Below are 20,138 nucleotides of genomic sequence, written 5' to 3'. Positions count from 1 at the left end.
AGAGAACTATAAAATCAATTTAATTTAATAAAATCTAATAATTTAGAACTGTGCAAATCTATTACTAAGATATATTTTTTTTCTTTTACTACATAACAAAATTCTCTGTAGTTTTAAAATTGCTTATTATTGATGAGAATATCCTATCACAGAATTTTTACTGTTTTTTTTTGTTTTGTTCTCTTTTAATCTTTATCTTCCCTAAAGCCTTCTATATTCTAATTGGTTTGTGACATTATATTTTTGGTTCATAGATTAGAATCATGAGATTATAATTATTTTTAATTTATGTATATTTTTTATGAGAAAAAATATTGTAACGAATCACGAATTATAATTCGAATCATGGTACAAATTTCCCGACCAAATAACTCAACATTTGTTAACGTTAGCCACGTGTAGGTGAGTATAAATATTTCCTCCCAAGTGTCAAACCAGCCAGAGACATCTGTACTTGCCATGTCAACGGTATGATGCTGGAATAGGAGTGACGAGTCAATTCTGTACTACCCTTGGTAATGCAAGACACACAAAAAAGTTCGACGTACTTGCAAAGGAAGGAAATAAATGGGGATAGAACATAGAACGAAAAGGGGAACAAATACATTTGACAGTAGCTTTTTTTCTTTTTTTTTTATTGGATTGTAATGAAAGCAGAAAATATGACAACTTTGGTAACAGTTTATTCCAAAATAAAAACTTTGGTAATGAATCTAGTTTTTTAATCAAATGTAATCTTGAAAAAGAAAAGTTTTTTAAGCAAAAAAAAAAAAAAAAAGATAAGTCTCTCTCTCTCTCTCTCTCTCTTTCTCTCTCTCTCTCTCAAATGGCAACTTATTTTTTCCTAAAAAAAGTTTTTCAATCTTTATAATTTGAAGATATTGGCTTTAAATTCTTTCTATTTCTTCTTGTTGTTGTTGTTGTTTTTTTGAAAATGATAACTTCTTTAAAAAAAAAAGAAAAGAAAAGCTTTTAGTGATAACTTATTTTCTCTGGGGGAAAAAAAAAAGTGTCAGTAAATGAAGATCTCGGCATTAAATTGCTTCTCTTTCTCCCTTTCGTTTCAAAAGTGAAGTTCGTGGCATTCAATATCACTTCTCTTCTTCTTTTTCAATGGTAACATCTTCTTAGAAAGTCTTCATAATGTAACATTTTTCTTTTAAAAAATATATTCACACTTTCAGTCAATATTTGTTGTAGGGTGGGTTCATGAGAAGACGCTTATAGGACACAGCGGCTGTGGTTGAGAGATAATGAGCTGCCATGAGATTGATGTCACAGTGGCAGAGATTGTTTACGAGGAGGAATTTCATTTTTTTTAAATATAAACTATTTTAGATTATTGAATTAGAGTTAATTAAAAAAAAGGCTAAAAAAAGATATTATGTACTAAAAAAGATCTCAAGTTGGACGATATTTCTAAAATATAAGGTATACCATTTTTAATATTTTTAGAATAAAGAGCTACCTTCATCATAATAATAATAATAATAAATTACATAAAGTATCAAGGTGATACATATACAAATATTCTTTTTTTTTTTTTTAAATGTTTGAGGATAGTTTCCAAATTTCATAAACACACGATACAAATAGTTTAGAGGCCATCCAAAGCATTGGCACTTTCCTACTTTTATTAGCACGTCTTAATCATCATTTGATTGCAATTTCAAAAACGTGTTCAATGTGATGCATATATACTTGGGTCCAAATTGCATCTACAAGTTGATTAGCGAAAATTACATCTACTAGTTTATCAGAGACACCATAATTGCGCCAAAGCTTTTCAAGTTTTGACGATGACTATATATGGAGAGATAAGTGTACGGGAGATGCTAGAAATTCGGACAAATTACTTTCCAATGTTAATCATGTTGGGAAACATTTGCATGTGAAGATGAGGAATCCTCCAAGTTTTAGCGAATACAAATTTTTGCGTGTGTTCTAAGAAAGTAAGATATGTTTCCTTTTCTTTCTTTCTTTCTTTTTGCCGGAAGAAAAATATAAATAGTATGATTTTCTATGTACGAAATAAACTGAAGTTCGAATCAGGAATCTTGAGAACAAGAAAAAAGAACAAGAAAAATTACTCATCCTCGTCACTTGATGATAAAACGTCCTTTCGAAGTTTCTGAATATGCCGAGAACAAAATGAATGAAAGTGGTAAAAAGTGGTAAATTGTGGGGATATAAATTTAATCTCTTGTTAATCGTTTGACTGAAATTAACATGATAGCCAAAAAAAAAAAAAGGTAGTAACTGTGAATGACACAATTGCCTCAATATTACTTAAATGAAAAGAGAAATACTAGCATCACTCTTTCTGTCACTTTTCGCATTCACTTTTTGACATGTCAACTCCACTAACATGATATATTATTATTTAAATAAAATAAGATAGTCGAGTACATGTGTCAAACAGTGAATGCAGAGAGAGATCAGAGAATAATAGAAAAAGTGATGCTAACATTTCTCAAAGAAAGAAAAAAATGAAAGTCATGTATATCTCAGCAATTACGTGATCACAGACATGTGATGAGCATGGAAATTTATTAAGAAAATGGATTCATAGGAGTATACGCGGCTGTATCAACTCTTTATTCTTTATGCGTGTTCTCACTTACAAATTACAATAAACTATTGAGTTAAAGAATCAGCACAAGAAACCTAGCTATTAATATATATATTGTATTTTTAAAAAACAAAAGTCTTAATATATATAATTGTGTACTTTGAGCTAACTATACAATATGATAATGGTCGCTTTAGTATATATCTTGATTCTTGAAGCCATTTATAATATGAAATGAAAGCTAGAGAGAATCAGAAAAATACTGGTTGTTCTCCAAATTTATAAAATGAATCTTATGTCAGTTGTCCATACCTAGATCATAAGAATCCATAATATTGCTCGCCATTTGGCATAACTTATTATTATATGAGATACGGAAATCTAAATTTTTAACAGAAATATCTGCTTTCATGTCGAGAGATGTATTTCTATAACGACAAAACGTACAAAATTTGTTCTTTTTTTTTTGTGGTAAATTACGTACAAAATTTGATGATTAATTATCAAGGAGTCCCTTGAAGGAAAATGATACAACAAGGACATGATAGATAAAACAAGTGATTGCCGAATATTGCTGGAATACCATATATATACTATATATTTATGGATGTGATCTTAATGGTTATTTTATTATTGTTTTAACTGATCTGATGATTGTAATAAATTGAGTAGTTAAACAAAAAAATTCATAACAATTAATAAAATTAAATTTTTATCATGCAACTAATCACATCGTCAAATTTTTATATTTAATAGATAATTACCGATAAAAATATAATCATTGAAAACTCAAGAGATCATTTGTTCTTAAGAAAAGTGGGGGAAAAAGAAGGTATATATTGGTAGCCTAATTTGATATGTACTATTACTCCATATATCTTCACTGTAAAATTAACCATATTTATTCAAACCTTACAACACGGTCAACAAAAACCTAATTTGGAATTGATAGGATGAATAATATTCCTCAATAAGATAATGTCGAATCTTCAATAATTTGTTTTTCCTGTGAATGAGGCTAATTCTGATGATTAAAACTTTAAATTAACCGCCAAAAGGGCAATTAGCAGAATTTTTCTTTTATTTCATTTTGCCTGGGAAAGTGCCAACTTAAAGAGCGAGTTAATATTTTGAATAGTTGATGAAATCATTTGGCACGAGAATTCAAACCATGCTATAGATTATGTTGCAATTAATGACATAAATATTTTTTTCCCACTTAATCTCTCTCATGCACTCGGGGACCGTTTCTACTCATCCAGGCTCAATTATATCAAGCATGCCACAGAGCCCCCCTTTTTTTTTTTATAAATTATACATCCATATTCCGATGATTCTTCTTAAGTTTTACCTAATATATATTATATTATATTATATATCTAGGTCTAGGAAATGAGATCACTACAAAACCTTTAGTTTAGTTATTTAATCAAATTTGGTGTCTACAACTACAAGATCTTTCATATCTTTGAAATTAGGAAAAGGATGTCTAGCTAATTCGTCTCATTATATTTGCCAAGATTCCTAGACGACCAACTGATCATACACATGCCTATGTATAATAACCTATCTATGTCTATCTATGGTTCTCATCCATCTTTGTTTATTTTCATATAAGCTTCACGGGCCATGCGTATAGGAAGAAAATATTAGAGGGATCTTAATTAACAGAATAATTAAATCTAAATCAAATCAAGAATTTGTTTGATTCGTGTAGACAGCACTTAAACAATACACATGAATAAATCCGAAAAGGAGACGAATCAGCATTCATGTCGCGGTAAGGACATTCGAAATCACCCTCAAAATTAGGCAAGAAAACAAGTTTTTTGACACATATTTGTCTCAATAAGGACATTCGCAATCACCTCAAAATTAGGCAAGGAAACAAGTTTATTTGACTTGTGTTTTGTCTCTTACTTTTGCAAAGTTAACAAGTCCATCTCCTGTTTTGAAGTCAATAGTCTTCGGCGTTTAAAAGAATATAAAATATAAAAGTAATGTTTGGGGTGGGTCACGGTCAATTTTGAAAAACATTATAATACTTAGAACTTAAAAGACCGAAAGTGGACCTAATTCCTTAATTAGTCCAATATTTGTGGGGGTAAAGACCCTGTAATTTAGGGATCGGGATGTGTGGCTAACTTTTCTGCTTTAGAACAAAGGTAGTAGTTCAAACTTAAAGCGTACATTTTTTTTTCTTTAATTATAATATATATTATATATATAAAATCTCGGAGATTTGACCAGAAAAATGTTGTCTGGTACGTTCTAGGATTAGTCAATGTCGGCATGGTTTGGTCATAAGACGTGGTCATGACCAAACTACTCTTGATCACAAGATAATCTTTTGCTTCAAAATTAAAGACCGCGTGAAACGATAGTAGTAGTACTACTGCACGCAGGTCTGCACCACACGACAACGCCAATATACTATGGCCTCGTTCGTTTCACCGATTCGAGTTTTTAGTTTTAAATTTCTATAGTAAAAAGTTCTTAAAAAATGTCACCTCTAATTTTTTCTGCTACAGTAAAAAGTTCTAAAAAAATATCACATCTCAACTCAAATTGAAAATTTAAATCCGCGAATAACGATGCCTATAGAATAAGCAGTTTTTCCCGCTTTTTTTTAAAAGAATATATTAAGCTATTAGATAATGAAAAAAAAAAAAAAAAAAAACAATATCAGACACACTTGATGAAATTTGTTAATTATTTAACGGTTCAAAATCATTAAATTGCTGCATGGAATATATGTTGTCTGCCGTACGTAGTACTATTGATCATGTCAGATAATTAGATGCTGATAAATAGTCACTGCTGGAAAGCTAAAGATATCAGCATCCATAGATTTGTTGGTCGCTTATTGATCGGATGAGTGTACGTATAATCGATCTATCGCGCGTTTATTTCCTATTTATCATATGAATTTTTGTTTGTTTGTTTGTTTGTCTTTGTTTTTGTTTTTTTGTTTGAAAATCTATGAATAATGTAATTTGTTTGTTAGGTTTTGAGAGTCGATTGCACATAGGCCATTTAGGTTTTGTCTTAAGTGTAAATTGATGACCATTGATGTGAAAAAGGCTTTTAAAAGTGATTCCATTTAACTTAAAACGATAGGGTGATAAGATAAAGAAAAAAGAAAAAGTCTTTTCAAAAGATAGTACTACGTCTGGTCTGCATTTTGGTGCATGCATGTGGACATCATCGATCGCTACTGGACTTGATCCTATCCGCATGTGATATATTCATGTTAGAACTTTGTGAACAGCGTATATTAATTAAGAGTTAAAGTCATAACCTGACGTAATAATTATATTTTGCTCATGTTAAACGAGCACACATAACAAAATATATTCCCGTGATATATATACCAATCATTTACGTAGTGCTTATCCTAGCCCCTCTAACAGAGGGTTTGGAATCCATTCTACATTCACGGGAGTTTAGTAACGATCAACAAGTGACAAATACAAGCCTCTCGTTCATTTCGCTCGTAAAAGTTAAGAACTTGAGTTAAAGAGTCAATTCACGTGCGAGTAAATATTATAATAAAAAAATAAAATTTAAATTTTTATAAAAAAATATTATAATAAAAATATGAGTTATAATTCGAACTAACGAAACGAAAAAAGTCACAGTAACAAATACAATTAAGTCGAAGAATGCAAAAAAGCCACATGCATCAGATGCGATAATTATGTAGTGTCCTAATTACTATAGATAGGTTCAGGACTTAAATATATATAGAATATAACTGACAATTTAGGGCCAGAGTAGTACTGGAGATCCTAGAGCGTTTGGGACCTATTCAACTTTTGTGTTTCATAGTTAATTTTATTATGTCAGGACATTTAAAAAATTAAAGATCTTTTTAACTGACTTTTCTATATTTTAGTGTTAGAATCTATTATACGAGTAACATGATTGGTTTGTCAGAGGTTATTTGAGATATCAAAAATTAAATATGTGATGTCGATGCATTGAATGAATTATGAGTGATGTAAATTGCTTGAAGGGGAGTATAAATCTCAATATTTCATGAAGGGATTGATTCAATATCCGCGGAAATAATTCCTAACTAAAAATCCAAATTGGTTGGGCTTTTCCCTTTTCCTCTCCTAACAGTTTTATATAGCGGAAATGAGACAAATACATCTTAGATCTCAATTTTTATTATTTTTTCTTGATTAATAATATTTTTAATCAACTAATTATATTAATTAAAAAAGTATTAATAAAAAATAAGAGATAAAAATTTAAATTTATACATTATAGAAGTAAGTTCAATAATTTTCTTTTTGATTATAATTAGACAATATAACATTCTAACCAAACCCTATCGCAGCAGCTTTAACCTTCTGCATGGCTAGGGGCTTAATTTGCGAGGACCCATATAAAATATTAGTACTTTATGACACTGAAACAAGAAAGGACATTATTTTCATATCAGCATCCAATGCGTGGTGTGTGTGTTTATCTATTATGTAATATTTCAGATGTTGGAATGAACGACATGGTCGATCGTTCGTCGGGATTTTTTTTTTTCACTTAAAATATATAACGAAAACAGTTAAAAAAATTGTCTCATTCTCTGCGTGTTGTCAATTCTCTAAATCCCGTGAACACTTCAAATGAATGTCAATTATATGGTACTATGTGCAGTGTGGAGCAACAAAGCGTACGAGGATGATCTTATATATTTTGTGGTTAATTTTGATTGCAAATTACGTGCTACATAGAATGAAATAGTCTTGGAGTAGGAAAAGCATTTTACATAATTGGATTCAGCGCCAAGTGATTTTGCAAATTAATATGGACGGGGCGTTCTTTTCATAGGTTTGAATTTGTAGTATTGTTAATATTAGCTAGCATTTCCTAACTCGATTTTGAATTTCCTGTAGCAACTAGATAAAATCAAATTCAAACTTTTCACCTTTGTCTGCTTGCAACTATGGAGGGACAAATTAGAACTGTCATTCAAAAGAAATCTATGGGTCCTGGCCGGTGGTTTTGAGAACATGTTACGCAGTACTAGCCGATTGTTCGTGCCATCTAGTACTGATACCCCAAAGTTTAGAACCTATATATATATACACACACGCATATAACTACATACATATACACACATATAACTACATACATATATACATATATATATATATATGAATAGACACTTATACCGAACAACTTGTAGATATTTGAGACAAAAAAGAAATTAACAATATGTGTAGAGATCTTTCTTGTATTGGTGGGTTGGGGAACAAAATATTATTATTGAAAGAACAGTGTAGCTACTAGCTAGTTGTGAGGCAAAGTCATCATGTAAAAGTAAACGATCAAGGGAAGAATATTCCCAAAAAGAAAGAAAGAAAGTGCGAGAAGTGTAAGTGCATGATTCAAGCAATATTGATCAAATAATGGGTTGGTGGGTCTTACACGCGTGTTTGTACATACTGCTAATTGGGTCCTCCATGCTTTACGAGCTTCTGGCTTTTGCTCAGTTTTGCCATTTTGTGCAAATACGAATGGATTCCCACAGTTCTCCCATGTGAACCCCTTTGGGACTTATATGTCCCATTTCTTGCCAGGACCACTTCATTATGTCTCCTTTCACAAGATCATCAGCCTCACTCCTCTTGCTTATATATATATATATATATATATATATACACACACACACACATATATTTTCACTCTATGTATATATACCTATATTAATTAAGCCAGCTAGCTATTATATATAAATATATACATATATATATGTATGTATATATGACCAGTTCAACTTTAACCAACCCCACATTCCCAAACGGCCATGAGAAAAGTGCTAGCTGCTGACCTTCTAGGCATGCATATAGTATGCCTTTAGAGTCTAGAGATCTCCCCATTGCCACGCCTGCGTAACTCATTGCACTATTTTGAAAACGAAGTTTCATGATACTTTGGTTTTTCTAAATAAAGTGGGCATCAATGGTGTTCTTAAAGACATTCTAATCGCTGTACCACTCTATTCGCGGTGAGTTTCGTGATACTTGACTGATCATAAGAACATGTGATACATGCGTGCATATGCATGTATACTTGCATTTTTTTCTTCTTTCGAGAATAATATACTTACATATTTTATATACACACTTTTTCATGACTGTCAAGACGTACATTACATTATATGTGATTCTTCAATCCTACCCTTCTATCCCAGCGACCCTCAGACTATCTTTTCCTCGAAACAAGTTTGGAATCATTTTTTTTTTTTTTTTTGGGGAGTTAAGTTCTTCTGCAATTTGTAAGGACTATACATATTGGCGGTGATTGGAAGCAGAAGATATAGTCCTTCAAGGAAAAGAGCATAAAATCAATAAGAACCGGGGACCATTTTTCTAGCTCACCTAAACATACAATATTGAATTTCAAATCATTTGGGTTCCAGTAGTGTTATTATCACGACTTCACATCAGAAAATTACCAACACACAAAATTAACAATAACAAAAAAAAAGAAAAAAGAAAAAAGCAAAAGTTTTTCAACCAGATACTTGATTATATTAATGTATAATAACATCACAAACTAAATTATTATTTTTTTTTTTTAGTACACTTGTGTTGAGCATATGAAAAACAAAACCAAACTATTGGACTTTGTTTTGACAAATTTGACAGTACTGCTAACCTAGCTCCATAATTAGCCTCTGAATTCAACTTGGGAAACACACTCTCAAGTCTCAACATAAACTAACACATAGCATATATAAACGACATAATTTTGGTCATTAAATTAATCTAATATTAATATTAATTACCGATGACAAACACATCTATAGTGGTATGCGCTATTGATTGGGTCGTTTCCTTCAACTGGGACTTGTTCAGCTCTGCATTTGTATCTGCATCCTCTACATTCATTGTAAGTGCATGTTGGCGCTGTGGATCCGATCATCATTCGCCGAATTTTCTTCATGAGTACTTCTTTGTTTATACCACCCTATAGTCTCAAAATGTTTTTTTTTTTTTTTCATAATAAGAGAAAAATATAAATCTAATTTGAAGGGCATTTGCACACATTTTATATCTAGTGATGTGAATTTGCTGGTAATATAACTTACCTGAAAAAGTGATTCTTTTTGAGTTGGAGAGAAAATATCAGAGATCCTTTCACGGTAAGGAAGTGCTACTTGACTTCTGGATTCTGCAAAAAATCAAAAAGATTTGTGTAGTTATAATAATGAGCACATCACAATGCTCTAGCTATATATGAATGGTGATGATTTAAAAAAAAAAAAAAAAAAATTATAATGGTACTACAATTTGGAAATTTTTAGAGAACCTGAATGCATAATTGAATGATGTATATGGAAATTCATTACCAAAGGGCATACTTCAATATAGTTTTTTCAACAAAATCAATCAACAATATTTCAAAATTCAGATTAGGAAGATGAAAAAACAAATGTTGAAAGGCCAAAAAGGGTAAGAGGGGAAAAAAGTCAATAAAGGAGTAATGTATGTAGTAGTTTAGTTACACATACAATGAATTTTTAAATACAGTTCTATAGTACAAAATTTTGATAGTGAAAAAGGGTGAGAGAACAAAAACAAGCAAGAAGAGGGGAAAATATGTATGTATGTATATACACATGACTAATGAATAACTATGACCTTGTATGGCACATGCTGCAAAAAAGAAGTTGAGTAGTATTAAGAGGGATGCTAGTATTTTAGGCTTGGCTTTGGCCATTGTTTTGGGGGAAAGGTAAGGAAGTGAACAATGTTTGAATGAGTGAGGAATTTGAAAATGTGGTGAAAATAATAGGAGAAGGATAAGACTTGAGAGAGAAGAGGAGAGGACAAGAAGAGAAAAGGGAGAGATTTTCTAGTTGTTGTGGTCAGCCAGTGACCTCAAAAAGATTAGACAGGCAAAGAGAAAAAAAACAAAAAAACAAAAACAACACTCTGCCGTTTGGGACTGGCAATATCTGCAGTGACACCAGAGGAGTACACCTACAAGGTTCCATTCGACAGATCGCCTCTTGTGGTTAACCCGTGGGATTGCCTGCCTGGAATCTTTTCTAGCTGAAATGACCAAACCGTCTCCTATTCAATAAATATCATCCTTGTTTTATGTTATATTTTAGAGGGGCAATAAAGGAATCTTGATTTTTCTTTTCCTTTTCCCTATCCCCTTGATGAGTAACAATGCCGAAGTCATGAATTTTTTTAGTGGAGGCACTATGAAAAAAATTGGAGATAGTGTTTTATCAACGTAGATATAGATATATAAATCATTTTTTTTTAGTGGGAGAATAGCTATAGTTTTCTTGTAAATAAAAGTCACGACAACATATTAATTATTCAGTACAGCTACAATTATAATTTTTCTTATAAAATATGACCATATCTAAAATTTTTTTAAGAATAAACATTCAATTTTTAAAAATTGAGTGTGGGTGAGTAAGTTAAGCCATAATGTCTACCCCACCGAAAGCAGTCTTGAACAAATATGGAAAGCATGCATACATTAAAGGAAAAAGAAAAGAAAAATAAATATTTGATCATACTGTGAAAACTGAAAACCATTCATTTTTAAATAGTTTGTTGATTTTTTTTTTTTTAGAAAAGTACAATGTAGTTGCAATTCAGAAAGGAAAAAGTTGTTCAGCAGCACTGATCCAACCGTGTTGTTAGAATATAGTTGTCGGGTTTTCATTGAAGTTGCATACTCTTATTATTGATATCTTTTGGGTTACCACAGCAGAAGATGAAGTCAATCATTCATTCAGCAAACGATAAAAAAGAAGAAGTCAATCATGCTTTGTCACAATTGGGCCGTATAGCTTTGTTCATTCAAAACTATGAAGACTCAGAAATTAAAAATTCATCCAATATATATATATATATATAATTGATCAACAGAGAAAAAAAAACAACAAAATGTAGGAGAATTATACGGTATGATATGAGAAAACATTCTACCTTTGAATTTCTATTTTAAAGCGTTAATCTGTATCATAAACTATCGGCTTTACATATTTTTAATTTTGATTTGATTTAAAAAGCTCCTAAAATGTAACTCCATTCCTCGTTTGATTTCGTACTTTATTGATTATAGGTACTACCACATGTAGACTACTAGTTCATGGACACAACTGAATCTGAAAGCAAGCATGTGATATGCTGCCATTACCATTATATGCATGTATAGCATCTTAGGGTCACTAGGAGTCTAGGTATGACTACTTCTCTTGTGTCCTCCTGCTATATAAAATCCCAACCAAAATCTTTTTTGAATACTGATGATTTATACCAGTCTATGTTACGTAGAATACTGAAATAATACGGCACTCAATGGACTACTGTTCCTAAGTAGAACTAATAAACAATTCTATCTTTTACACCATCAAATGCTTTGGATTGATAGTTATTGTAAATTTTTTGGTATACACAAGCAGAGAGATACAAACGTAATTCCACCTGGCAGATTTATAAGGAAGAGAAAATACATTGGATCTTATAAAGTTATAACATTTGTTGACTGGGAGAGAATTCGTGTCACTTATAAGTTAGTTGCATTCCTCACTCCAAGCCGATGTGGGGATAATTATTGTAATTAGTTGCATAGACAAGAGAACTATTCAGAAAATTTGCTGTTTCTTTGTGCAGTTCTGATGATATCCCAGAAATTTTCTGTTCTTTCATATTTATCCTTACCCCTTAATCTCTAGGCTACAAACTTAAACAGTCAATATAATGAAAATACTTTTCCAAGACCTTCACTCGTGGCCCGTAGAAGACAACAAGAAGATGACAAAAATACAATATTGGGATCTTACTTTTTAACAACGAGATGATTTTGTTGGTGGAATCCAAGCTAGGTCTTCACTACAAGACAATTGATATGAATTCTTCAATTTATACAATATTGTTTTCTTTTTAAAATTGTCGTTTTATTTTTATGTCATCGTGATTTTTATTGCTGCATTACGGTTTTTTGACGTTCCAAATTTTATTGTTGTTTTATTTGTTATTTTTCCCCTTGTCGTTGTCGCGTTTATTTCATTATCTTTTTGTCGTTGCCGCAGCTCTTGTCCTTCGTCATTTTTTGCTTTTTGGTTCTCTCCTGCTTCGTTGTCGTTTTCTGGTTTTTTTGCTGATCGTTGTCGTTTCCTCGTTTATACTTTCTTGTTTTCCAGTTCTTTGTCGTTTGATATTGATTGTTGTTCTTAATCCTTGGTCTTTTGCCAGTTAATTTTTGTTGTTCTTTTCTATTTTCGTTGTAGTTTGTTGTATTCCAGGCTTTTTTGTCGGCTGTAATTGATGTTTAGTTGTCTACGCCTCCAGTAATGTTTCGGTCTTCTGATTGTCAAATGGCGTTTCACAAACTAAAAGAGAGCAATATCAAGCAAAACAATGCTCAAAGTGCTTGAATTAGATAAACCATTCGTTTTTATCTATTGTCATTGCAACATTTTTTTTTTTTTTTTTTTTTTTGCGGTTGTCTATTTTTTATGTCGTTCGTTGGTCTCCAGAGTTGAAATTTTCTGGTCATTTTCAATTGTTTTGTCGTTGCAGCATATTTTTGTTTTCTTTCTTGGTTGTCGTTCTTTGTTTGGTTTTATCCATATTTTTGCTCTTTTCTATTTGTTTCTCGCCTTTTTTTTTGTTGCCAACTTTAGTTGTCGTTTTCTATTTAGTTATCATTTATTGTTGCCAGTTTTTGTCGTTTATAAATTTTGTTGTTATACATTTGTATCACGTTGTTTTAGAAATATAACAAAATATTTATAATATTTAAAAAATTACATAGTAATTATTGTAACGATGTCAACATTTTTATACTTTATAATTGTATTATATAGTAATTATTTCAATGATATTAAATTTATTTTTTTTTAAAACTATTCTGAAAAGTTTACTACATAATAATTTCACTATTGATTGCTCAAAAAAAATCACTATTGAGATTTTGCTATAAAGCAAATTTTAAAAATACACCTGGAGTCCTCTTTTATTTTTATCCTTTAACATTAACTTATATATTTTTGCCTTTTAGATTACAACTAGTCAAGAGGACTAGGCAAAGTTTTTTAAAAAGGATATTTTAAGGGAAATTATAGGAAATAGGTCAAGATTTAAAAGTTATGAAAGTAAATAGTCAATTTACCAGCTTATAGAAATTAATAGGCCATTTTATATTTTTAATTTATCATTTTCTTAATTTACCCTTTTCTTTTACTTTAAACTTTTTATTTACCATCACAATTTACAGCCTTTTCATTATAAGGTTCTAAGTGAAGTAAACTTGGTAAATCATGAATTTACCACGTAAATCATGGGTTTACCATTAAAGTTGATAATTGTTTCCTTATAAGGTTCCAAGTCAAGTTATCTAGGTAAATCTTAGATTTACCACGTAAATCCTGAATTTACCATTAAAGTTTATTATCTTTTCCTTATAAGGTTCTAAGTGAAGTTATTTTGATAAATCCTGAATTTACTAAATAAATTCTAGGTTTACCGTCACAATTTACAACATTTTTATTATAAGGCTTCAAGTGAAGTTATCTTAATAAATCTTGAATTTACCAAGTAAATTCTAGGTTTACCGTCACAATTTACAACATTTTTATTATAAGGCTTCAAGTAAAGTTATCTTAATAAATCATGAATTTACCACATAAATCCTGAATTTACCAAGTAAAGAGAGCAAAGAGAAAGACAAGTATAACAAAGAGTAGGATGAGTATGACAAAGAGTAGGATTTTGACTGTGCCATTCTCATCTAAGGGTATTTTTGAAAATTCATGTGGTTATAAATCCTCAAATTGGCCTATTAATTTTAATTTCTCTTAAATCTTGACATATTTCTCTCTTTTTTCCTATTTTTAATAAGTCAGCTATTTAAAAAGGTAGAATCTATGGCCATGTTTAGAGTTGGTTTTGTTTTTTTTTTTTTTTTACGTTTTTTGAGAAAAAAAAAATGAAAATGAGAGAGAAACGGCGTTTGGCATAATTAAAGACAAAAAACGGAAATGAAAACGATTTTTTGGTTTAGTGTAAAATAGGAGAGAAATAAAAAATTACTTTTAGTCATTTTTTATTTTTTGTTTCTATTTTCTCCTCTCTCAAGCACAGAAAGAGAGAAAAAGACATTAATAGATTTTTTTTATACTAAAAATAATCTCTTAATAAAACTATTAAACGCATTTTTAAAAATAATTTCTATCCGAAATTGAAAATATTTTCATTTTTATTTTCTTATAAAAAATAAAATTATTTTAGAACGAGATCCAAACGCATCCTATAACTTTTTTTTTACTATATGTCTCAAAAGCCGAGCAAAACCGATCAACCGAGAATTGCTCAGTTTTTCTTTTTATAGTTACCAACCCAACAAGGAACCTTCAGGCTTAAGTAGTTGGTTTTTTTTTTTTTTTTCTTGACATTTCGTTGAACTTGATGTAAGTACTAAATACTAACCAACATTTTGGAAAACAGTTAGCCCCCAAAGAACTCCCGCGAATACCCAACTTTTGAAGAATACCAAACCTTGCCTCCCACACCTCTTTCTTCCTCTCTCCCTCTCTTTCTCCTCTTCTCTATCTCTCCTGAGCTGCACCAAGTCAAAACCATGAAACAATCCCTTTCCCTTCACTCTCAACCTCTCCATCCTTGGAAGTTTCCTTCACAAGCAAGGAATCTCTCTCTCTCTTCTATATTACCCCCACAATGTCCCCATCATTCCCCAACTCAATTCTCTCCTTCAAACCCCATTATCTTCCTCTGTTTCAACCCTCTCCAAAACCATGTCGGAACAAGCCAAAGCCAAACACGCCGCCCCCGCTGCCACCGCCACCAAAGCCGCCACGCCTGCTATTCCTTTCGAGTACTCGAACCGGGTGATCTTGAAAGCGGTCCTCGAATCCGGCGATGGAGGCCTGGGATTGGTCGGCCGGAGATTTGTGATCGGCGGGTGGGTGAAGTCTTCTAAAGAGGTCAGGAAAGAGTCTGTTGCGCCATCAAAAGTTGATGTTGTGGCTAGAGAAACGGATCAGAGCCTGGACGTTTCTTGCTCAGAGATTCTTCAATCTCGAATACCATTTATTCGATCAATCATCAAAATCCTGGGAGGGAGCAATTACTCTGTTCGTGAAAAGCTGGAGCCGGTCATAGCTCCTCCTAGGCCACCACCTCCTTCTGTTGCTTTTCTGCAAGTTAGTGATGGTTCTTGTGCTTCAAGTCTTCAGGTAATAAAATCAAAAAATAGCTTCTCATTTTTTCACGAGAACCCTCTGCATGGAATACTTGTCCACGTTCATAATAAAATCATCCATCGTTTGTTCATTGTTGTGTGCCCATTTTCATATCGCATCTGGTTTTTCCCTGCAAAAAACTTTTAAAATCTCCTCACAATAGAACATGTGGAAATAAGAGGTGTAATATGACATTTATTTTGTGTAACAATGACTTTAAAAAGGTGTATTTTTTTGTGATAATTTTGTTGTTTTACTTTTTTACAAAATTAGCCATTTATAATCTTCTATGTATACATATTACATGTAGGACCAATCTTTTGTAAAGGTTACGTGTACATATATAAGGGTTGATTTTTCAGTGTCGTGAGAAAATTCTCATTTTCCCACCAAAAATAAAAAAATCAAAGAATTTGGATTTTGTGTTCTTTTTACCCTACAAAGAGATATTTTTAGAGGGATTAGTTACAGTAATGTTCACTTTGGGTATTTCAAGACTAGAGATTTGGTCAAAAATCTATGAAGATTATCATCCTTTAAATGTTAGAATGACTCACATTCTGATTGGTACTACATTTCTCTCAGGTTGTTGTGGACTCCTCTATAGCAATCCCAGGCCACATTCTACCAACCGGAACTTGTATAGTAGCAGAAGGTGAACTAAAGCAACCGTCAGTCGAAGGAAAACATGTCATTGAACTTAAAGTGGAGAAAGTTCTTCACATTGGAAGAGTGGAACCTGATAAGTATCCCTTATCAAAGAAGCGTCTACCATTGAACTTGTTAAGGGATTGTCCCCACTTTCGACCTCGGACAACCACAGTAAAATTCTCTCTCTTTCTCAACCTTAGAAGATTGTATTCTTTGTAATTCATGATCTAAATATTGCCCTTTTATTTTATGTTATTTTTGGTAGGTGGCTTCTGTTATGCGAATAAGAAGCGCGCTTACTTTCGCAGCTCACACTTTCTCTCAAAACCGTGGCTTTCTCTGTGTGCAAGTACCTGTTATAACAACCACAGACTCCGAAGGATTCAGCAAAACGTTTAAGGTCACGACTGTTTTGGAAGATGAAGAGGTTGTTAGTCTTGAAGTTGTTAAGGCTGCTATGAGGGAGAAGAAAAAGATAGTTGAGGATCTCAAAAGGACAGACAGCAATCAAGAAGCACTCGATGTTGCAATACAGGATCTAGAGAAAACGACCGATCTAGCTTCGCAGTTGGAAGCGAGAGAGAAGCATTCTAAGTCAAAGAGTTCTTCTATAAAAGCTGATAAAAAACCTCAAGAGTTCTTCTCTCGCCAAGCTCATTTAACTGTTTCTGGTCGCTTACATTTGGAGAGCTATGCATGTTCTCTAGGAAATGTGTATGCTTTTGGACCCAGATTCAGTGCAAGTAAAGTAGAGTCTCCGAAGCACATCGCAGAAATGTGGACGGTTGAGATTGAAATGGCGTTTTCACAGTTAGAGGTATAAGAATAAGGCTTCTTGCATTTTGCTATTTATTTTGGTCACTTCATATCTATCTTTCAATTGTGCGTGTCATATATTAGTGGTAGTACTTTAGCTTACTAGAAACTTTGTGATGTTTTATGGAGTTTTCAGGATGCCATGAAATGTGCAGAAGACTTTTTCAAGTTCCTCTGCAAATGGGTCTTGGAAAAATGCTCTTCAGACATGCAATTTGTCCTAAAGCGAATTGACCGAACTATTATTGATCGTCTTCAGTCAGTGATATCAATTTCATTTGAAAGAATCTCCTATACCGAAGCACTAGATGCTCTTAAGAAGGCAAGTTTCACAAAAACAGCAATTTGACAATGAATCCCGTCTTTGTAAAAAATTGTTGCGTCAGTTAATATCAAAAGTTACACCTACCAATGTGAAATGACTATTAATTTCCGCATGAGTTGGTAACCTGTAATTTCTATCTAATACATGTTTGAAAGTTTACTTGGCAGGTTACAGATAAGAAAGTGGAAACAACACTTGAGTGGGGAACTGCATTAACAGCAGAACATCTAAGGTACTCAACTATTCATAGTGTGGTAGTAATGAAAACATGCTAAAAGAATTCCTTACCTAGTTTTTATGCATTGACAGTTTTTTAGCTGAAGAGATATACAAGAAGGCTGTAGTTGTATACAATTATCCAAAACAAGTTAAGCCATTTTATGTACGCCTGAATGACGATGGACAAACAGTCGCTGCATTTGATTTGGTTGTACCAAAGGTAACCTGAAACTGATTTTCCTTTTCACTCCATAATGAGCTACAAAATCATTACAACAATGGTAACAAAACTGATAAAATTTGTCTGTAGGTTGGGACTTTGATTTCAGGTAGCCAAAATGAGGAGCGCTTCGATATGCTAAGTGCAAGGTAATGTTGCTTAAGTCTTCATTTTCTTGTAAATACAACCAAAGTTTTTCATATTTTAATTGTGGTGTTGTTGCAGGATTAAGGAACTGGGATTGGTAGGAGAAGAGTATGAATGGTACTTGGATCTTCGACGCCACGGAACAGTCAAGCACGCTGGCTTCAGCTTTGGTTTTGATCTTATGGTTCTGTTTGCTACTGGCCTGGCTGATGTGAGAGATGTTATTCCCTTTCCAAGAACTCATGGAAAAATCAGTAACTAATCAAGTTTCTGGAACAAAAATTGAAGATTGTCATATCCTAAACCAGATTTCCTAGTCCATGAGTTGAGGACAAAAATGGGAAATATGTGAACATGTACAGCACCCAAAAAGAGAGAGGGAAAAAAAAATATATCCCACTTGGCACATGTAACTTGTTACACTGAATAATAAGATTGACAGACATGTAAAGTTCCACATTTGTTTTCTTTCCTTACAAAATTGACAGGGTAAGTCACAATAAACTTCAGTAGCGAAAACCACTTTTTTTTTTTTTTTTGAATTGAGGATGGGGGATTCGAAATATAAACCTCAACTTAGAGGTAGGAATGAGAACTTTACCGTTAGGCTATACTTGCAACCACTAATTACTATCCACATTATACGAAGGATACAGAAAACAATTCCGCTAAAACTTCAAAATGCACAAAAAACAGTTAAAAGAAACCAAAGAGTTTGCCCAACACTTTCCTTTGGAAAAACAAACTTATTCAGACCAAAAACTAAACCCACATGGATAACAAAAACCTATGGAATAACCACGAATTTGACTGTTTGATCAGCGGCCAGGGTATTGTTTGAATCAAGAGGGAAGAAGAACGGATAGAGCTCATATCTGACATAACAACTACTATACAAAACCCGGCAACCCTTTCTGTTCTCACAAAAGTTGGGAAAGTTTTCCACTGCAATGGCCACGCACTGAGCGCAATCTAACTTAGACAGGTCTCTCGTGCATTGCACCAAAGCATATAGTGTCGAAAAGGGCGAAAGTCGGGTCTCACCTTTCCCAAGACCATCGTAATTCTTAGCCTCAACAGCTTCTTTTTTAATCTGATCCATCAGAGCCCCAAGTTGTTCATTGAAGGTATCAGGATCATTTACACTCTCAACATTGAAATAGTATATACCAAAAGATGTGTCAACTTGTCCAATGAATCTACTCTTGTTGTTGTACCTTAGAAAGCAGTAATCATACCAAATTCTTGCATCAGATTCGCCAGGACACCGCTTTCGAATCTGCTCAGCAGCGTCTCTGACGCATCTTGAGCAGTCTTCAGTGCTCACATCACCTCTGCATTGAGCCAGGCCATAGACTCGGTCTTTCCCATTACCATTGAAGGCAGTGGCAAAGCCAGTTGAGGGGGTCTTGAGAACCAATTCGGGCAACAAACCGTCGATGTTCGACGATATTTTGCTGCCGTTACTTATTTCAGTGTCTTTGTTACAGAAATTTCCCAAAGGATCTGCAGATTCGGCACTGCAAATGCATAGAGCTAGGAAGAGAAAAAGTTTATGTAACAACTTCATTTTTTTTTCTTTTGTGCTTTAGCTAATTTGCTGTTTAAGCTCATTTGATAAGAAGCTTCATTCACGAGCCTTGTTTTTATCAGCATAAGAAGTGGGCAATCATAGATTAGATTGTCATGGTAATGCGTGTGGGAATGCAATTAGCGGATATTTCTGACTCTGTTGGCTCATCACAACCATAATGAGTGGGGAAAAACAATCATGGAAAGCAAGACTTGGAAGAAACTCTCCTACTCCTGTTTTCTTAGTCAACGCTTTCTGTAACTCATTATCCTAATCTTCTAAGACACAAGGAAAAAACTAGCGAATGCCCACTTATAAGTGCTTAATATATCAATCAATGGAAATGAACGTTAAATATGAGCTATA

The 20,138-nt window shown here is 32.8% G+C and overlaps 3 protein-coding genes across 3 annotated transcripts; 1 reads left to right on the top strand and 2 right to left on the bottom strand.

Moving 5' to 3' along the window:
• Positions 1-9,108: 9,108 nt before the first annotated feature.
• On the bottom strand, positions 9,109-10,569 carry LOC21398921. The gene is made up of 3 exons (XM_024168452.1): positions 10,231-10,569; positions 9,678-9,760; positions 9,109-9,556 (listed from the first exon to the last, which is right to left on the bottom strand). Exons 1-3 carry the CDS (start codon positions 10,307-10,309, stop codon positions 9,371-9,373), a joined length of 348 nt encoding a protein of 115 aa, XP_024024220.1. The 5' UTR covers positions 10,310-10,569; the 3' UTR covers positions 9,109-9,370.
• A 4,766-nt stretch (positions 10,570-15,335) lies between these two features.
• LOC21398919 (asparagine--tRNA ligase, cytoplasmic 2) lies at positions 15,336-18,601 on the top strand. Its single transcript, XM_024168431.1, has 8 exons — positions 15,336-15,815; positions 16,407-16,643; positions 16,738-17,289; positions 17,425-17,610; positions 17,781-17,845; positions 17,923-18,052; positions 18,143-18,201; positions 18,278-18,601. The coding sequence occupies exons 1-8, from the start codon at positions 15,375-15,377 to the stop codon at positions 18,459-18,461; spliced, it is 1,854 nt and encodes a 617-aa protein (XP_024024199.1). The 5' UTR covers positions 15,336-15,374; the 3' UTR covers positions 18,462-18,601.
• A 133-nt stretch (positions 18,602-18,734) lies between these two features.
• LOC21398918 (cysteine-rich repeat secretory protein 55) lies at positions 18,735-19,809 on the bottom strand. The gene has a single exon (XM_010102506.2). The coding sequence runs from the start codon at positions 19,767-19,769 to the stop codon at positions 18,987-18,989; it is 783 nt and encodes a 260-aa protein (XP_010100808.1). The 5' UTR covers positions 19,770-19,809; the 3' UTR covers positions 18,735-18,986.
• Between the last annotated feature and the right edge of the window lie 329 nt (positions 19,810-20,138).

The sequence above is a fragment of the Morus notabilis genome, unplaced genomic scaffold (genome assembly GCF_000414095.1).
Source record: "Morus notabilis unplaced genomic scaffold, ASM41409v2 Scaffold52, whole genome shotgun sequence".
NCBI lineage: Eukaryota > Viridiplantae > Streptophyta > Magnoliopsida > Rosales > Moraceae > Morus > Morus notabilis.
This window is presented reverse-complemented; position numbering and strand designations above follow the sequence as displayed.

Bases quoted from the DNA above. Each gene is read 5' to 3' on its own strand.
- LOC21398921 (XM_024168452.1), bottom strand. From the start codon at position 10,309: ATGGCCAAAGCCAAGCCTAAAATACTAGCATCCCTCTTAATACTACTC. The intron at 9,761-10,230 runs GTCATAGTTATT...GATTTTTTGCAG, and splicing joins TGCAGCATGTGCCATACAAG to AATCCAGAAGTCAAGTAGCA. The intron at 9,557-9,677 runs GTAAGTTATATT...TTGAGACTATAG, and splicing joins AAAAAGAATCACTTTTTCAG to GGTGGTATAAACAAAGAAGT.
- LOC21398919 (XM_024168431.1), top strand. From the start codon at position 15,375: ATGTCGGAACAAGCCAAAGCCAAACACGCCGCCCCCGCTGCCACCGCC. The intron at 17,846-17,922 runs GTACTCAACTAT...ATGCATTGACAG, and splicing joins TTAACAGCAGAACATCTAAG to TTTTTTAGCTGAAGAGATAT. The intron at 18,202-18,277 runs GTAATGTTGCTT...GTGTTGTTGCAG, and splicing joins TTCGATATGCTAAGTGCAAG to GATTAAGGAACTGGGATTGG.
- LOC21398918 (XM_010102506.2), bottom strand. From the start codon at position 19,769: ATGAAGTTGTTACATAAACTTTTTCTCTTCCTAGCTCTATGCATTTGC.